The sequence below is a fragment of the Panthera pardus genome, unplaced genomic scaffold, assembly GCF_024362965.1.
Source record: "Panthera pardus isolate Hobbes unplaced genomic scaffold, ASM2436296v1 HiC_scaffold_3, whole genome shotgun sequence".
NCBI classification, from domain to species: Eukaryota; Metazoa; Chordata; class Mammalia; order Carnivora; family Felidae; genus Panthera; species Panthera pardus.
The window spans coordinates 14,491,315-14,509,497 of NW_026526876.1; the positions used below are offsets into that span (position 1 = coordinate 14,491,315).

An 18,183-nucleotide genomic window follows, 5' to 3' on the forward strand; every position below is an offset into this window, starting at 1 on the left:
ATCTATTCCTTGCCGTTGCCTGCTGGCTCCCTGGGGCCTGTGGCTTCCCACCTGGGTACCGGGACTCTAAACCAGCCCCCTCCTGGAGCTGCCCAACTGACCGCCCTCCCTCACTTAGAGGGGCCTGAGCTTGGCCCTGGGGAACGAGGCCGCCAGTGTCCCTTCTAAGGCAGCTGCCCGGAGGTGGTGGCCGGAGCACAGGGCACCCCCAGTGCTGGAGCCCCGGCCTGCCTTCTGCCCACAGCCTGGCACAGTGAAGGCCTCCACCTGTCCCTGTGTCCCCAGCCCCCAGGCAGGTGCTCTCGAGTGAATCCCCGTGAGGGTCAGGGGGCCGTGTTCCAGGGACCCTAGAGGAGAGGAGCCACACTTTAACCCACCCAGGTACCCCCACAGACCCCACTCCATGAGGCCAGAGACCATGCAGGCATCAATTTTAATACGGGGCTGACCCGTTTGGGGCTCCCCCCTTGTTGGGAGTGAAACGTTGTCAGGATTGTCTGATACCAAAACGAACCGTTAACTAGGGAAGCCGTTTCCAGCCTCCAAGCGCGTGCCTGGCGGCTGACGGCTCAGGGGTGGCGGGTCGCAGAGTCCTGGGTCTCTGGCAGGTTCCTGAGCCCAAGCTGCGCGGAGTCCCAGGCAATGGGGGCCACACCCACCAGAGCAGGCCCGTCAGCACCTCCGGGAACCCCAGCAAGGCCTCTGGCTCTCCGGGAACATCCCTTTGCAGCGGGCCGAGCCTCTGCACACAGGCCCCCAGGTGAAGAAGCTCGGTCGGGGCTCCTGCAGCCGTCAGTCCAGCAGGGATGTGCCCCTTCCGGTCCAACGCCCCCAAACGCCGACACAGAAGAGGGGAGCTTTCCGCCCCCGAACCGACACGGAAACTGGGCAGCTCAGGAAGCTGCCCGCCAGCTGGCAGGAGCAGCAGGAAGTGAAAAAGGGAAGGGAAAGAAGCTAGGTTTGACGCGCCTTCCAGAGAGGGAGCTGGGGAGAAGGTGGCCGGTGGAGCCTCGAGGGGCCGGGGACGGGAGTGTGGCCAGCACCAGGAGTGACGGGCCTGCCTGTGGCCGCGTGGGAGCCACAGCCTCAGAAGCTGTTTGGCCGGAGGGTGCGAATGTTGCCACTGAATCCAGAAAGGAGAGCAAGCCTGCGGCGCCAGGGAAACGCTCTGCGGAGTCAGCCTGGCGTCTAGCCCTGTGTGCGCCACACTCTGCTTCGTCAGCACCCGACCGGCCCGGCCTGGCGCCGGCCTCCTGGGAGCCCGTCAGGTCGGGCCGCGCACCAAACTCTGTGGGCCCCAGTCTCTGGGGAGTCCCCGCCAGTCCCAGGCCAAGGAGGCCACGTTATGAGGCTGCAACCATGTCCGCCTGCTGGGGCCTGGCCTTGGTGGGGACTTTTTCTGTAGAGGAAAGAAAGGTGTTTGTCGGGTGCAGAAGACCCCACGGGCAGAAACTCCCAGAGGAGAAGGAAGGCGGCAAGGAGCCAGGTCCCAGGGCTGTGTGCGGGGCTGAGGGTGGGGACCTCGACCGCAGCAGCCCGTCGCAAGCACTCAGGAGCCCTGCGAGGGGGAGGGACGGGGAGGGGCAGAAAGAAACGCGGAGGGCCCACCAGCCACCGGGGCCCCGGCGGGGCACAGTAGAGGATGTGCTACGTAGAGGATGGCTGGTTCTGGGGTGGACCCGGCCTTTCCCCAGCTCTGCCTGCGGGACACGCCTCTCTGAAAGGGTTCGGCTCTTTCGAGGCTTCCCCCCTCCCCGCCAGAAACCGGGCCCGACCCCCAAGCAGGCCTGTGCCCCTCACCCACCCAGCTGGGGAGGCAGGAACCAACTGCCACCGAGCGGAAGGGCGGGACCCTGCGGCCGGGGCATTTCGCTTCGTTCTAGAACACAGGTCCTCCACAGGACAGAACAAGAAGCGTACCTGGTTTCTTCTCGGGGAGAGGCTCTGAAGGAACCTCGGGGAGGTCTAGCTGCTCCTGCAAGAAGCAGAGGGAGAGGCGGTGAGACCATCTAAACAAGAGCCCCGCTGTGCAAAGTTCCAGAGCGCCTCCTCCTCGGTCTCCGGCATCTGAGACTTGACTCACTTGGGGCTTCCCTAGAGATCCCGGGTCCCACTCTGGCCATGCAGGGCCGGGGGCTTTGAACCCTGTGCCCACCCGGGTGGAAGGGCGGCTCTGTGGCAGCGTGGCCGGCCCAGAGGCGCTGGGCTGCCTCTCGGACAACACATGGCAGTTCACCTCCCAGCTGGCTTCCCTGGCTGCTTAGGGGGCACCTGGGTCCTCGGGATGAAGGACGTCAGGAGGCAGGTGCACGTGGGACACCAGAGGGCAGAGAGCAGGGACACTAACTCGTCCCGCAGGTGCAGGGAGTGGCAGGCTGGTGGGCACAGGCTAGGGGCGTCCCGAAGCCATGGCCCAGAGACAGAGGCGTCCCCATCGGGGAGCAGACACACACCACGGGGCCTGCGCGTGGCAAGGCCGCCTGGTAGAGGGAGGCGGGCCCGGGGCTCCGCAGGGAGGGACCTGGCCACGGCGGGTGAGAGGTGCCACACGGGCACTGCCTGCTCGGCCGCCTGCAACACTCTCGGGGGGGCCACCCGGGGAATGTTCTCTCCAGGCCGGGCTCTCCCTGCTATCACCGGGCAGATAAGAACCACCTCAGTTTAACACAAATTCGACTTATTTTAGGAGGGAACACCACTTGCAAAGCCAGGATTGTGTGCTCCTGTAAAGCCCAATAAAGGTGCCCGTCCAAGGCCAACGATCACACGGGGCAGAGGTCTTCTGCGAGTCCTGTCACCAGAGAGATCGTGCTCGGTCCTGGGGGTCCTGTCACCTGAGTGACTGCGCTCGGTCCCGGGACTCCTCTCACCTGGGTGATTATGCTCAGTCCTGGGGTGTCCTATCACCTGGGAGATCGTGCTCAGCGCGGGGGGTCCCCTCACCTGGGTGATTATGCTCAGTCCTGGGGTGTCCTCTCACCTGGGAGATCGCGCTCAGCGCGGGGGGTCCTCTCACCTGGGTGATTATGCTCAGTCCTGGGGTGTCCTCTCACCTGGGAGATCGCGCTCAGCGCGGGGGGTCCCCTCACCTGGGTGATTATGCTCAGTCCTGGGGTGTCCTCTCACCTGGGAGATCGCGCTCAGCGCGGGGGGTCCTCTCACCTGGGTGATTATGCTCAGTCCTGGGGTGTCCTCTCACCTGGGAGATCGCGCTCAGCGCGGGGGGTCCTCTCACCTGGGTGATTATGCTCAGTCCTGGGGTGTCCTCTCACCTGGGAGATCGCGCTCAGCGCGGGGGGTCCCCTCACCTGGGTGATTGCATTCAGCTCCTCCAGGATGGTGTCTTCATCCTCCTGAGTGAAGCTTCCCGACAGCAGCTCATCTATTTGCTGTAAAGGGAGGAGGGGAGGTGAGGACCGTGGCCGGGCTGGGGCAGAGGGTGCAGCGGCCCCTCGTGGAGGAAGGAGACAGCCCGTCGCTCCAGGCCCCCCTCACTTGAGAGGAGGTGAGCACCCGAGGCGCAGAAGTCGTGGCTCCGGGGGGCGGCTGGGGGTTCGTGCAGGTGGCGGGTGCGGGGGGAAGGCGGTCCCCGCTGGCCCAGCAACACCTACCCGCTGGTACTCCACGGCCTCCTGGGTCTCCTCCAGTATCCGCTCGACTTCTTCTAAGGACATCACCTAGTCGGTCGGGACTCTGGTCAGCGAGGCGTGTAACGGCCCCTCGCGTTACGGCCCCCTGGAGCGGCAGGGCACGAGCCCGGCCGAGCCGACGCCACGTGGCTCTGGTCGTTTCTGCCGTAGGCCGGGCCCGCCCACGGGGGCTCCGGGGCCGATGGACCTGTCTTTTCAGAAGCCCCGCCGCACCGCCCAGATTTCCGCTGGCCCGTTGCCCCAGACCCTCGGGCTCCCCAACCAGCCCGCGCAGGTCCAGGTGAAAACAAGTAAAACCTGACTCATTCCTTCTGGGTTCGAAGCAGCACGCTGACTTGCGGGGCAGGGGCACACCGCGGACCGCCGGGGCAGCCGGGCAGCCGCGGAGCCATCCGCCGGTCACCTCTCCGGTGGCCCAGGGTCTCTCCGGGCCGCACCTCTTCTTTGGCCACCCACCCCTGGGCCGCTTCCTGTGGTGAGGCCGTGTTAACCTCCTCCGGGAAGCCCTCCAGTTAGTTCACACACCCCTCACGCACCCTCACCGGACCCTCACCTGAGCACGTGGACCCGCTCTGTCGTCAGCGCCCGTCACCCCGTTCTCGGGTCAGCACCCCGAGCTGGTCTTGCCACCGACACGGGCACCCTCTCCCGAGAGCCACTGGCTTGCCCACGCTCCCAGCCAGCACAAACGCCTCTTCGCCAGTGGCCCGGGCGCGGCCTCAGGAACGAGCCCCGCCTCCCTCGTCCCGCCGTCCTCTCTGCCCCAGGCCGCCAAGGACCCACCTGGTGCATCTTCTTCAGACACTCATTTCCAATCTGCAGCCCCTCGACCACCTTCATCTCAATCTGGGCGAACTCAATGTTCTGGACCTGGGGCGGAAGCCGAACGGACCGGGCGGTCGGGGGGCCTGCCTTCCCCACCCCTTCCCCCCACCTCCCTCCCACCCGCGCGGCCTACCATTGTTTCCAGGCTGGTGATTTGGTTCTCTGTCTTGTCCAGAAGCTGCTCCTGGTACCGCTTCTTCTTGAGCAGCAGCTTGGCGCGTCTGCAGAGGGCACCCGGGCAGTGACCCGGCCGCCCCCCTGGCCTCGCCCACCCCCTGCTCTAGGCCAGCAGGGGGCTGACGCCCCCTCTCGCACGGCCTGCCCCGGGCCCCACTCACTCCTTCCTCCCGTCCCGCAGGAGCTGCCTGGCGATCTCCCGCTCCCTCTCCAGCTGTTGGGTGATCCTCTTCTGGTACTGCTTCAGCTTATCCCGCTGCTGCTTCAGTTGCTGCGGAAGAGCAGGCCTGGGTCCACACGGTGCCCGTGCTGGCACCTGGCTAGGCCGGCCTGGAAGCCGCCCCCCCCCCCCCGAAACACAGTTCTCTGTGGGGACAAGCCTGCCCCCTCGGGCACTTCTGGAGACACCTGCGGCTGTCGGAACTGGGGGGTGCTGCTGCTGGCGTCAGTGGGTAGAGGCCGGGGACACCGCTTACATCCTGCCGTGCCCAGGGTGGCCCCGGCACAGACAGTGAACCCCTCCCCCCCCCGACGTGTCTGCAGCGCCAAGGTGGAGTGTCCGCTCTCAAAGTGACATCACTCAAAGTGATGGCAGCAGCCATCACTGTGTGTGCCCTGGGGCAGGTCGGAGAGTGTCACCAGTGCCTCAGAGGTTCAGAGACGACACAGAAGTGCACCCGAGAGCCACCGTCCCACCCAGCCACAGCGAGGCTTGGGGGCCTCCCCTCCCGGCCTCGGACGCGTCCTTAACGTGTCCAGCTGCCCTGCTCGTCACTTATCACCGTGTCCGAGTGGACACACAGACGGCGTGTTTGGGTGAAGTGTTTGCTTGACCTTGCCAAGCACCCGGGACCCCCACGTACTGTCCCGGAGAGGAAGCACGGCCGTTTACGCGTCAGGTAATTCTGCCTTTTCTCAGGCCTTCCCCATTTCTTCCAAATTTCACCTGAAATGATGACGCTGTGGCGAGCGCCTGCAGGACAGGGCGTTTCTCATACGTGCGATTCTATCTTTAGGATCCGTTGCTGTGACTGAACTACGGCAAGGGGCAGGCACACCTTTAAGACTCAGTATAGTGAGACATCATCCCCTAGTGTAGACGTGTCTGCAGGGACCTCTCACGGCCCCTCCACAGCACGTTCTCTCTAGCGCCTGCCCGGTGCACCGGGTGGCCTGTGGGGCAGGCTGGGTGATGGCTGCACGCCTTCTCCTGGCTGCAGTGCAAGGCACCCACTATCCTGCTCCCACGGCTCAGACACGCCGGGGCCAGCCTGCGTGCCCAGCCTTCTCAGCCCTGGCCGCTGTTCCTCCCCAGGAGCTGAGCCCCCGCCCCGCCCCTGCCCTTCGGGCCATTATCCAAGCTGGTTGAGTACAAAGTGTGGAAGACAGCTAAACGCAGCAGGTGTGGCCGGGCTGCCCCCTTTGTAAACTTCCTAAGGGGTATCCGTGGAGGGTCACAGGACGGACAGCACACTGGGGCATGGAGTTTCTCAGCTCAGCTTTTCATCCTAGGCAGTAATTTGTTTTACTGTGTGCAAACCGCGTTGTTACAGTGTGGACCCACCAAACAATCCCTGGCAAGTAGAAAAGCCTGGAAGAGAAACCCAAAGGCGACTCCTTGAAGGGAATCACCTTGGGGGCTTCAGCTCCCCGCCAGGGCCTGACCCCTGCCTCCCTAGTGCCTGTGCCCCTCTTCCCATTCAGCACCCAACGCCGCTCACATTTTCTCTAGTGGCAAACGTGCCTGTTTCCTCTCCACGTGGGGAACTTCAGTTAAGAACCGTTTATAACACGGTTTCTGAAGCCAAGGGGTGGGGGGAATCTGTCATTTGAATTTGTTTCTCTCTTAGCACAAATTAATGCATTTTTGCTGCAGAAATTTTTGCAAAGCAAGCAAAGGTAAACTCTGCTCAAATTTTGCACCACCTCCTTCCTGGTACGTTTTTCTCCTTGCAAAACTGGATTCCTCTGGACGTGCCTTTCCCCTTAACGTATCCTACAATTCTTTCCACGCAAACGAGCTTTCTCCCGGAGCTCCCCGGAAACAGCGGCGTCGGGCGGTGGCAGACGAGCCCATCACCCTCGCTCGGCGCCCCGGCGCCGGCCACACGGCGGGGCGGCCCGGAACGTGGGACTCGGGACCTGCCACCTGCGAGCGCGCGCTCGCCGGGACACCAGGTGTGACCACGACTCAGCGCGACACTCGGCGCCGCCCCCCGAAACCGCGGCCCCGTCTAGTCCCCGCGCCGGTCGCCGGCAGCCTGCGGTCCGGCGCTGCGACGCGGCTGCGAGAAGCCCGCCCGGCGTGGGGGGGGGGTGGGGGCAGGCCCTCCCGTGGCCGCAGCCCTGCCTCAGTCTCCCCGCCGTCGCCGGGGGGCCCGGCTCTCACCAGGACGGCCTTGTCTTGCTCTGTGACCCGGCTCTGCTTCTTGCGGCCGAACAGGTTGCCCATGGCGCCCCGGCCCGCGGCCCCGCCCGCCGCCGCCCTCCCGGCCTCCGTACCCCGGCCCCGCCCCCTACGGCGGCCGCGCAGGGCCAGGCGCCGCAGAAGGCGAAACGTGTGCGGGCGAGCCGAAGGCGGGCCCCGGGTTCGAATCCGCCCCCGCACGCCTTGGCGACGATGGCACGGTGACACTGCGGGCAGGGCCTCGGCAGCCCTAAATGATGCATTTCACGTGCGCTTCCAGAATGTCCCCCAGCATTGCAAACGAAGACTGAAAGTTCCAGTCTCGGGTTAGGTGGATCCTTCCCGGTAACCGGTGGACAGTCTCCCCCCGCCCCCTGGCTGGTGCCGACCACAAAATGCTGCGTTTAGTGATGTTATGTACAACCTGTGGGCTTACAGGTGTCCATGGAGACGCTACCTGGGCAGCATATGTCCACGCGGCCCCGCGACCGGTGGCTCTTGCCCAACACGGCCGTCTCAACTCCTGGTTCTGTGTCCCCCCACCGTGCAGAAACCTCCGGCCGTTGGGGGTAAACCCCCTGAAGAGGATTTGCAGGGAGCCACTCACCCCTGCATCCCTGGTTCCCACCTGCGTCTTTCCGGCGTTCAGAGGGTACACGGGGTCTCATAGGACAGCACCCAGCCCGGATCAGTCTCCCCGGATGATCCTGATGAGGGAGCATAAGGCACGCTGAGGGCCAGGTCCCAGCTAGCATTACCCCGCCCCCCAAGGTGGGATAAGTGTGATTATTTCCCAGGCACTCCTGGCTGCCCAAGGACAAAGGAAAGACAGAGACAGAAAACAAATGGTTAACCTGTTAAGGGTCTCCATCAGTTTATAAATATCTTAATACAATCACATAAAAAAGGGCAATCTTCTAAAGTCCAGAACTCCCTACTGTGTGAAGTTAATACTTTGCTACAGGGAAAAACCACCTTAGCTTGTCAGTAGCTGGGCCTCCAGTGATCAGTGCGTCTTTAGCATATGAAAGTCTCTTTGGAAGCTTCCCTTTTGACTTCACCTCCCCCAAGTCCATAGTATATAAAAGTCACTCTTCACAACCCCAGCGCAGCTCCTTCTACCCACGGGCCCTGTCCCTGTGTGCCTTACTAAATTCACTTTTTTTTTGCGCCAGAGACGTCTTCAAGGATTCTTTCTTGGCTGTCAGCTCTGAACCCATCACCCCAAAACTTCATCAGTCCTGTACCCGAGTCTGCAATGGGCCAGCCCAGTGGCTCGTGGGCAGTGGGCACCTAGGGTGAGCAATCCCACAGCACGGGCCTCACTTCCTTCTGTGAAATGACTTCCTGGGTCACAAGCAGGTGCTGTGTGGGCACCGTGATGGCCATCCTCCAAGTGCACACTGGCGCTGCTCTGGCCAAAGCACTATAGGCGGGAAGGCAGATCCGTATCCAGAGGAAGTGTCCATTCCAGTGGGGACAAGTCCCTGCCGCATGATGGAAGGGGTCCTGATTAGCCAACCCGCTGTCAGGTGGCTGGATGGTACCCCCTGGGAGTGGTGCTATTTGGGGGTTCAGTGCTACTGACCGGCTGGACACTCAGAAGTTGTGGTGGGCAAGTGAGCCCCAGCCTCCCTCCCTGCCGCCATGGCCACTTTGTTCATGGGCCCACTGGGCACTGGGGGGCAGGGGAAAGCCCTTCACTGTGGTGAGTCATGTCAGGTTTTGGTCACCTGTTACATGAGGCAGGTGCCAGTCCAGGTGGCTGCCCGTCTATTTCGTTCTGGACACCCTGATTAGCCAGAGACGCCTGTGGTCGGGCACTCTGAGCATCTGTGTGTCCCAGCCGCCTGTTAGAGTAAGTCCCAGCCTTGGCTGGAGAGGGTTGTGGGACCACGCAGCCTGCCTGGGGCAAAGAAAGCTTCCAGAGGCTGAGAGCCAGAGTTGGTCAGCAGGAGAACCCCCACCAACGGGCCAGGAAACTCACTAGGGGGTAGAGGGGAGCCCAGAAACTGCCCACCGGAGCCGAGAATCTTGCTGGATATGGGACAGGCTGGAGGAGGTCGGCCAGAAGCAGCCACAGGTCGGGGAGAAACTCACTGAAGAGCCTCCCGCATGCTGCCCCCTGGCAGCCATAGGAAGAGAGAAGCAGCTGGGACAGAAAGGGAGCCCCTTCCTCTGCCTGGCCCAGCGATGTCGCTCCAGCGCTCTGCTGCTGAAGTCCCATCGGGCTAGCGGGCAAAGGTGAAACGCCGGCAGGTGGGCCAAAGAAAGCGAGTCCCCGATAAGCCTTTACATGTGGCTCTAGAGATGCTCCGTGACCGACACGGCCAGTGTCTCTTGGGATGCTCACTCGTGAAACTCGGCCACCAAGTCCGAGGGGCCTGGCCTGCGGGGAGAGGAGCTGCCACTCAGCATCCCTCGCCAGCCACGTGGGTGCGCTGTGGTCTCGGAAAGGCAGGTTTCTGTCCCCGCGGGGCTGGGCCTCGCCAGCTGAGCCTTCTCTGTGGACTCCACCTACACAGGTTTAAGAGCCAGGAAACAGTGGTCGTTCGAGCCGTTGAGTTTTGGGGTGGTTTGTTCCGCAGTGACAGTTAGCGGGTACAACGGAGTGGGCACCTCGGGAAGGCGGGGGACTTGCAGCATGTACTTAGAATCCTTCACGGTGGAGCTCGCTGGCCCCTCTGGGCCTGGCTCAGGCAGGGCACAGGCCAGGGGTATGACTCTCCCTCGGGGACGTCGTGTCAGATCTCTCTTCTCCGATGTGCATCATCCGCTTAGCGATCGGTGCGAGCTCTCCCAGGCTGTGCATTGTTCTCGGACCGGGGGCACCTGACCAGCTGGCCGGTGGCGAAGATGTCCCTCATGACTGCTACTCAGCTGACCCCTGGGCCTTGCCCCTCCGGCTCCCAGGGGCAATCCCGGTCCCAGGGGACCGGTTTTGATGGCAGTGCCTCCACTGTCATTCCTGGCCCGCAGAGAGCTCTTCAAGGGCCTGAGGTCCTCCCCAAGGGCTTCTCAGGGCCCCTGTCAAGGCAGTGTGCTTCGGGGACACCTGAGAGACTCAGGCCAAGTCCTTATCTGCCCTCCCCTTGGGGTCTTTCCTGTGTGTTAAATACCAAGCCTCTTCCGGCAGCTCAGCTGTGCTAAAGTCCAAGTTTTCAGCAACAAAGGAGCAAACCGTCAAGGAAGGCCCGTCACAGATGAGATCAAGTGGTGTGGCCCAGAGTGTGTGGAGAGCGGCCGGTGGGGGCCGGGCTCACGCAGAGCTGGCCGCCACACTCACCTGTACGGGCCCCTGTGGCCTCCGGCTGGCGTCGGCAGAATCTCGGTATTCTTGGGGGACGGTCTTGAGGAGACCCGGCCTCCCCTTAGCAGGTAACTGCCCGGGTGCGGTCCCGGTGGCCTCCGATGGGGAGGAGGGTCGCCTCTGCTGCAGGCCGGGCTTCCGGGGGGTGGGGCGATCCGCACCCCCCTCCTCTCCAGGCTCTGACCCGGCGGGTGGACAATTCAGTGTGTGTTGTGATTCCACCAGCCAGGGATGAAGCCTGGGGAGTGATTTCCTGTCCTGTCGCAAGAAATACGGTCTCCTTTTATAGTAGTCCTCTAATATTGTCCGATTTTCTGATTCTGCCTTGAAACTGAGAAAGCACCTTGCCTGCCGTTTTAAACACATCATCGGCCCAGGCGGCCAGAAATCAGCAGCCGCCCCGTGGTTCCCCCGCGACACCGCTCTCCAGCTGCCTCTGGGGCCCCAGAAACCGGCTGTCAGGAAGCACCTCCGTGTTTTGTCACCGCACACCTCGCTGCCCACACCCTGACTGTGTTCGGCTGCTCCGGCGGCCGTGACAAACCGCCACAGACCTGGCGGCTGAAACAACAGAAACTTACCGCCCCACAGTCCAAGGCGGGAAGTCTAGGTGTGGGCAGGGCCAGCGCCTTCTGAGGCTTGGGCGGGGTGGGGGGGTAGGGGTGGGGTGTGGGGGGGTGTCTGCTCCAGGCCCGTCTCCCAGCTGCTGGTGGTCTGCTGGCGTCTTTGGCTTTAGGCGCATCACCAGGGTCCCTGCCTCCGTGGGCACGCGGCCTTGCTGCGCGCGTGTCCGTGTCCAGATTTTCCCTTTTCATAGGGTACGAGTCGTACTGGGTTAGGGCCCGCTCCAATGACTTCACTGTGTCTTCGTTACCTCTGTAAAGACCCTATTTCCCAATTAGATCGCATTCACAGGTACTGGGGGGTAGGAATGCAATCTATGAATTTGGGGGGGGGTCACAGTTCAACCCATGGTGCACTAAGGAGCTTATCACTTCCTACCACACGTTCTGGGTTCCTGCCTTCGAGGGTCTTCCCTGGAATGACTGATACAAACCGACGCATCGCTCACCTTCGCTCGGGCACCTGTCTGGGCATCTCAGGCTGAAGGTATGTGGCACAGAGATTCGTGCTTCTGAACCACTGAGGGGTTGCAGGGATGAGGTGGGGTCCGATCACTGGATCTCCGGGGCACAGCGACTCCGCAGTTTGCCGGAAGCGCCTGGCGTCAGTGACCGCTGCCTCCAGCCCCGGGCGAGTGCACCCGTGAACTTCACCTGCTGAAGCCCCGTGGTGGGCCTGCCGCTGCCAGAGGGCGACTACACAGACGGGGGGCGGGGGGGTGGGGGTGGGGTGGGGGGAATACTCCCATGGGTGGAAAGCAGCCCGGAATCCCTATGTGGCTTCCGGGCAAGGTTCCAACGGGGAGGTGGCATTTGGGGTGGCCGTTCCACGACGCGCAGACCCAGGGGACGCCAGTGTGAAAACGTGGTTTTCGTGGCGAACCACCATCCACAGGGTCGCTGGCGGCCCCATGGAGTGACCCCAGGCCTTCCGGTGCAGGTGACATAAGCTGAACTTGAGCCAGCTGGGGCTGAGGGGCGGCCCGCCGCGTGGGGCTAGCGTGGGGAGACGCGGGGACTGAGGCCGACCCCTCTGCGCACCTGGTCCGGGTCCTCCGGAACCTGCTCCCCGACAAGCGCTCTGATTGGCTTCTCTCCCTGGGCCGGGGAGGCTGATTGGCTGGGCCTGGATGCCCTGCCGTGGCTGAGCCAATCTGCAGAGGGGAGGGTGGGGCCCCGGGAGGCGGACGCGTCTGTCCACGTGCACTGAGCAGAGGGAATGTCTTCTCCTGGCCCCAGGACACCTGCTGCCCCCGGCAGAGCCTGTGTGGGAGCTGTGGGTCATGCCGAAGCCCGACCCGGCCGGGACACCCCGGTGGAGGCCGAGTTGGGGGTAGGTGCAGCTCTGACCCGGGGCCATACGCGTGTCAAGAGTTTTCAGGGGTCCTGGTCAGGAGTCCTTGGGGGTCAGACTAAGGAGGCAGTGACAGAAATAGAAGAGAATGTGAGAGGAGCCAAGGAACATTCTGGAAGAAGTCGAAAGAATCTGGGCAAATTCCCAGGGATTGGGTGTGAGTCCAGGGAATGGTGTTGAAGATACAGGTGAGGGTGTTGGCTTGACCCACTGCGTGGACATTACGGTGGACTCTGGTGGCTCTGGGCAGCCCGGGGTTGGGGGTGAGCCTGCGGGAGACCCCGGGGCGGGCATCCTTGGGAGGGCTGGGGAAGGGAGGCAGCTCGGAGAGGTCGGGACTGCAGCGGGGAGGCAGGCCCAGGAGGGACTGCAGGGGGCAGGCCCGGGGGAGGCCCAGGAAGGGGGGCTGCAGGGGGGAGGCCCAGAGGAGGCCCAGGAGGGGCTGCAGGGGGGAGGCCCAGCAGAGCCCCAGGAGGGGCTGCAGGGGGGAGGCCCAGCAGAGGCCCTTGAGGGAGAGGAGACACCCGGCCGCAGAGGGGTCAAGTGTTGAGACACGTCTTTTAGAGGGCTTGAGAACGGAATAGACGCGGGGAGAGGCCGCGCGGGGCCGCAGGGGTGTCCACCTTCTTCCTGGGAGCCTCCCGCGGGACGCCGGGTCCGGCGGCAGGCGGGCAGCTGTGAGCCCCGCGGTGGCCACGCGGTGGCGCTGCAGGACAGCCTGGTGGCCGCGAGGCAACATCAAGACCTGGACACGGCCGGCTGCCAGGAGAGACCACCCCCCCGCGCGCCCCCGCCCTGCACCAGGCACCTGCACCCTGGTGTCACCACACGCAGTGTCCCGGCACTGCACACCCCGGCACCTGGCACCCAGCAGTCAGTGGTCCCTGGGGGTCCTTGTAGGCAGGTGGGTCTGAGAAGCCCTCTGTAGGTGGAGGCTGGACCGGGACTCTGCCCTGGGTCTGCCGAGCTGGCGGGTGTCACCCGCCTGTCCGTTCATCACTCATGTGCCCATTTGCTCATTGGTGCATGCATGCGTGCATTCATTCATTCGTTCATTTATCACCCATTCACGAACTCATTCATTCATCCATGTATCCATCTGTCTACTCATTTAGCGGCTACCAGGTGCAGGCAGGCCCTGCTCTGGCTGCTGACACGGGTTTGCATATGGCATGGGGTGGCAGGATGGCATGGTGTTCTTGATGGGGCTGGAGAACTTCCGGTTGATGGTCAGGAAAGCCTTCCTGGAGGAGGTGGCGTCCCCCCAGACAGGGGGGACGGTGCGGGGGGTGGGCAGTGTGGGAACGGGGACAGGGCCCCTGGCTTGTCTGATTCTGGTTTTCTGCTGGTCACGAGTCGGAGGCTCCTGGCCCTGACTGGGGAGGGGCTGATCTAACCTGGATTGTTAACCCAGGGGGAGAGCATGGTGGGAAGTGGCCCCGGAGACCATAAGGGGCCGTCCTGGTGAGCACAGGTGGAGGGGGGTGGTGGTCACGAGACAGGGGGCATCACGGGCCAGCAGCTGGGTGGATGGCAGTAATCACCGCAGACACACAGCCGTCTACACCGCTCCCTGTGAGGGGGACACGGGGGACAGGCACCGAGGGGCTTGTCACCTGCCTGAGGTGGAGTGGGGCTTTGAGCCCCCAGCCCCAGTGGGACAAGGGACGGGAGGGGCCTATGCTGCTGTAGTGGCCGCCGGGGGAGTGATGGCGGCCTGAACGGGCATGGGGAGCAGACAGGGGAGCACGCGTGAGCAGGTGGGGTGCCCCGGGGGGTGCCGATCCGCCCCGGTCCTGCTGCACCGGGTCTCGGGCCCAGGAAGGGGGACTGCGAGTGGAAAGCAGAGAAGGGGCCTGCAGGGCAAACCGGCTCCGGAAGGGCCCTTGGGTGGTCCCCTCCCACGCGGTGCCTGCGCTGCTCCGGGGGACCAGGGGATGCCCGGCACTTCTGACACTGGGTCCTGTAGGACACGGGGGCCTCTGTGCTGGCCGGCGGCTCGACAGCAACCTCCTGTAGGAAGCCCGGAGCCGAGCCGGAACCCCCCGCGGCGGCTCAGCCCCTGATGCTCAGACACCGGGATAGCGGTGGGCTTGCTGTAGGCTGCTGACTTGGACCCCTTTGTCCCGCAGCGGTGGATAAGGGACGCAACTGTAACGACCTGCCCCTCAACCCAGCGCTCAGAAGCCGCTCAGCTGCCCGCCAGGGCTCTTGGGACCCCCTCCCAAGCTGGTCTCTGATGTCGGCGGGAGGGCTCCCCGCAGGGCTGCCCGATCACCATGTGGATCTTCCTCTCGAGCCAGTGACCCGAGGGCCTGGTGCCGGGGCCGTGGGCTTCGAGCCTCTACAGCGGCAGGGCCCTGGGGCTGCCCGGTCTGGGCAGGTCCTCCTCCGAGATGCCTCCGGGCCCTTCGTGTCCCCAGAGTCCTGGCCTTACTGGCCCTGCCACGCCCCCGCAGCCCGGCCCTCCCTCTTGATCCGCGTGGTCTTAGCAGAGTTTCCATTTCCTGCAAGCAAAGCCCTGATTCAAACCTGGGTCAACCCAAAGCCCCGCTCTCGAGCCACGTTTTCTCCCACCACTTTGTCTTGTCATTTATTTTGTCTTGTTGTTTATTGCGGTGAAATTCACATAGCACACAGTTCATCTTTTAAAGTGAACAATTCAGGGGCGCTTGGGTGGCTCAGTTGGTTGAGCATCTGACGGGTTTTTTTTTTTTTTTTTTTGATGTTTATTTTTGAGAGAGAGAGAGAGAGAGCATGAACAGGGGAGGGGCAGAGAGAGAGGGAGACACAGAATCCAAAGCAGGCTCCAGGCTCTGAGTTGTCAGCACAGAGCCCAACACGGGGCTTAAATTCATGAACCTTGAGATCATGACCTGAGCCGAAGTCACACACTTAACGGACTGAGCCACTCAGGTGCCCCATAAGCATCTAACTCTTGATGTCGGCTCAGGTTGTGATCTCACATTTTTGTGGGTGTGAGCCACACGTGGGGCACTGCGCACTGATGGCTCACCGCCTGCCCGGGGTTCTCCCTCTCCCCCTCTCTCTATGCCCCTCCCTCACACGTGCTCTGTCTCTCTCAAAATAAATAAAAGAAAAATGAACGATTTAGTGCATTCACAATGTTGTGCAACCACTACCTCTATGTAGTTCTAGAACATTCTCCCCACCCCAGAAAAGCACTCCACACCCATTCAGTAGGCACTGCCCAGTCCCCCTCCCCCAGCCCCTGGTAACTGCTGATCTGTTTCTGTGGATTTGCAGATTCTGGATATTTTATAAAAGACGAATTCCAGGGGCACCGGGGGGGGCTCAGTGGGTTAAGCGTCCAACTTGATTTCGGCTCAGGTCACGATCTCAAGGGATCGAGCCGTGCGTTGGACTCTGTGCTGACAGCATGGAGCCCGCTTGGGATTCACTCTCTCTCCCTCTCTCGGTGCCTCCTCCCCACTCGCGTGTGTGTGCTCTGTCAAAATAAATAAATAAACATTAAAAAAAAGAGGAATTCTGCACTACATGGCCTTCTGCATCTGCCCTCTTTCACTCGGCAAGCTTTCCACGTCCATCCACTGGGCAGCCTGTGTGAGCACTTCCTTTTCAGAGCCGAGTACAATTTCATTGTGTGGAGACACCGCTTTTGTTTATCTGTTCAAACCTCTGGGTTGATTCTACCTTTCGGCTGTGGTGAGTAGCACTGCCCAGAACACGTGCCTACGTGGACACATGTTTTCGTTTCTCTGGGGTGTATATCTGGGAGTAGAATCCCCGAGTGACACAGTAACTCCAGGTTCCTGAGAAGCACCGGGTTTTTCCAGAGCAGCCGCACAGTTTTGTGTCCCTCTGGCCGTGGACTGGGGCTCCGCTCTCTCCACATCCCGGACAGCACTAGCTGCATCCTGTGTTTCTGGTTCTGGCTGGTCCAGGGGGTGTGGGGTGGTATCTCACTGTGGTTTTGATTTGTATTTTCCTAACATTAACGACGCTGAGCATCGCTCTGTGTGCTTGCTGGCCATCCGTGTACCTCCTTTGGGAGAATGCCTATTCAAGGTCTTTGCCCATTTTTGAATCAGGTTGTCTGTCTTTCAGCTGTTGAGTTGTGAGACCTTTTTTACGTGTTCTGGATATTAAACCCTTATCAGGTATATGTGATCTGCAAACATTTTCTCCAGAAACTTTTTCTGTAGGTTCTCTTTTTTAACATACCTGGTAATGTCTTTGATGCACAAACTTTGTTGTTTCATTTATTTATTAAAATTTTAAAACGTGGGGCGCCTGGGTGGCTCAGTCGGTTAAGCGGCCGACTTCGGCTCAGGTCACGATCTCGTGGTCCGTGAGTTCGAGCCCCACGTCGGGCTCTGTGCTGACGGCTCAGAGCCTGGATCCTGTTTCGGATTCTGTGTCTCCCTCTCTCTGACCCTCCCCCGTTCATGCTCTGTCTCTCTCTGTCTCAAAAATAAATAAACGTTAAAAAAAAATTAAAAAAAAATAATATTTTAAAACGTTTATTTATTTTTGAGAGAGACAGAGAGAATGGGGGAGGGGAAGAGAGAGAGGGAGACACGGAATCTCAAGCAGCCTCCAGGCTCTGAGCTGTCAGTATAGAGCCTGATGCGGGGCTTGAACTCACGGACTGTGGGATCGCGACCTGAGCCAAAGTCAGACTGAGCCACCCAGGTGTCCCACAAACTGTCATTTTTATGATGTCCAGGTACCTTTTTCTTTTGCTGCATGTGCCTCTGGTGTCAAACCCCCAAACCTGCCGCCCTATGTTATTCCCTAAGGAGTCTTACGGTTTCAGTTCTTACGTTTATGCCATTGACTCATCTGGCAGGTTTTGGGTCGTGGTGTGAGGCAGGAGCCCACCTTCACTGCTTGGCACGTGGACGGCCAGCCGTCTCCGCGCCATTTGTCGAAAGACCGTTTTCCCCACGAAGTGGTTCTGTCGCCCTGTTGAAAGGCAGTTGCCGTAGATGTTCGAGTTCACTTCCGGGCTCTCCGTCCCGTGGTCTGGAGGCCCGCAGTTTGGATCGCTGGAGCTTTGCGGTGAGTTTTGAAAAGGGAATACCGATCCTCTACCTTGTCATTTTTCATTATCGTCCTGGCTCTTTGGGGCCCCTCGCGATTCTACGCGCATTTGAGGGTTGGTCTTCCCGGTTCGGCAAAAAGGCGACTGGGACTTTGATAGGGATCGCCCCGAATCCAGATCGCCGCGGGGGGGTGGTGGTGTTGGTGTTGCCGCCTCCCCACGCGGGGCCTTCGTACCCTTGGGTGCAGAGCGACTCTGTTTCGGTCACCTCTGCCTCCAGCGATGTGCTGTGGTCCTCGGCGTGTGAGCCTTCTATCTCCTTGGTCAAATTTGTTCCAGGGCTTCTGTTCTGGACGCTGCTGGGTTGGCTTTTTCACTCCTTTCCCGGCTGCTCCTTAGTTGCTGTGTCATTTGCTCCTCCCTCAGCCCAAAAAAGTGCTGGGAAATGGCAAAAAGGAAAAACGAATCCACATGGGTTCTGCTCTGCCTTCAGGTGTAGTTGTTGCTGGCCTCTGCCTTCTAACCCCCCTCCCCTCCCTGGGGGGGGGGGGGGGAGGGGGCAGGGCTGAGGTCTCAGGGACCAGGGGGCCTGGGCATGGCTGGGCCTCCGGGTGGCTGGAAGGACCTGGTCTGGGCCCTCCAGTGAGGGGAAAGGCCCCCAGGGTGTCTGTCTTGATGGCAGGGTCACAGCACGGTGCTGGGGACAAGCTCTGGGCCTGGCCCTTCCGTGTCACACCCCCAGCCCCTTCCCACCACGGGTGGGGGGCTACTCTGGGAAGCCCCTGCCTAGACTGGGGCTTGGTGGGGG

At 61.8% G+C, this 18,183-nt stretch overlaps 1 protein-coding gene across 1 annotated transcript; it reads right to left on the reverse strand.

Moving 5' to 3' along the window:
- Positions 1-414: 414 nt before the first annotated feature.
- Positions 415-7,173, reverse strand: CHMP6 (charged multivesicular body protein 6). Its single transcript, XM_019465970.2, has 8 exons — positions 7,042-7,173; positions 4,814-4,923; positions 4,609-4,696; positions 4,434-4,520; positions 3,612-3,677; positions 3,309-3,389; positions 1,921-1,975; positions 415-1,399 (listed from the first exon to the last, which is right to left on the reverse strand). The coding sequence occupies exons 1-8, from the start codon at positions 7,102-7,104 to the stop codon at positions 1,344-1,346; spliced, it is 606 nt and encodes a 201-aa protein (XP_019321515.2). The 5' UTR covers positions 7,105-7,173; the 3' UTR covers positions 415-1,343.
- Between the last annotated feature and the right edge of the window lie 11,010 nt (positions 7,174-18,183).

Coding starts and splice junctions, on each gene's coding strand:
- CHMP6 (XM_019465970.2), bottom strand. CDS start 7,104: ATGGGCAACCTGTTCGGCCGCAAGAAGCAGAGCCGGGTCACAGAGCAA. Junction 4,697..4,813: donor CTGCGGGACGGGAGGAAGGA/GTGAGTGGGGCC, acceptor TGCCCTCTGCAG/ACGCGCCAAGCTGCTGCTCA. Junction 3,390..3,611: donor AGGCCGTGGAGTACCAGCGG/GTAGGTGTTGCT, acceptor CTCCCTTTACAG/CAAATAGATGAGCTGCTGTC.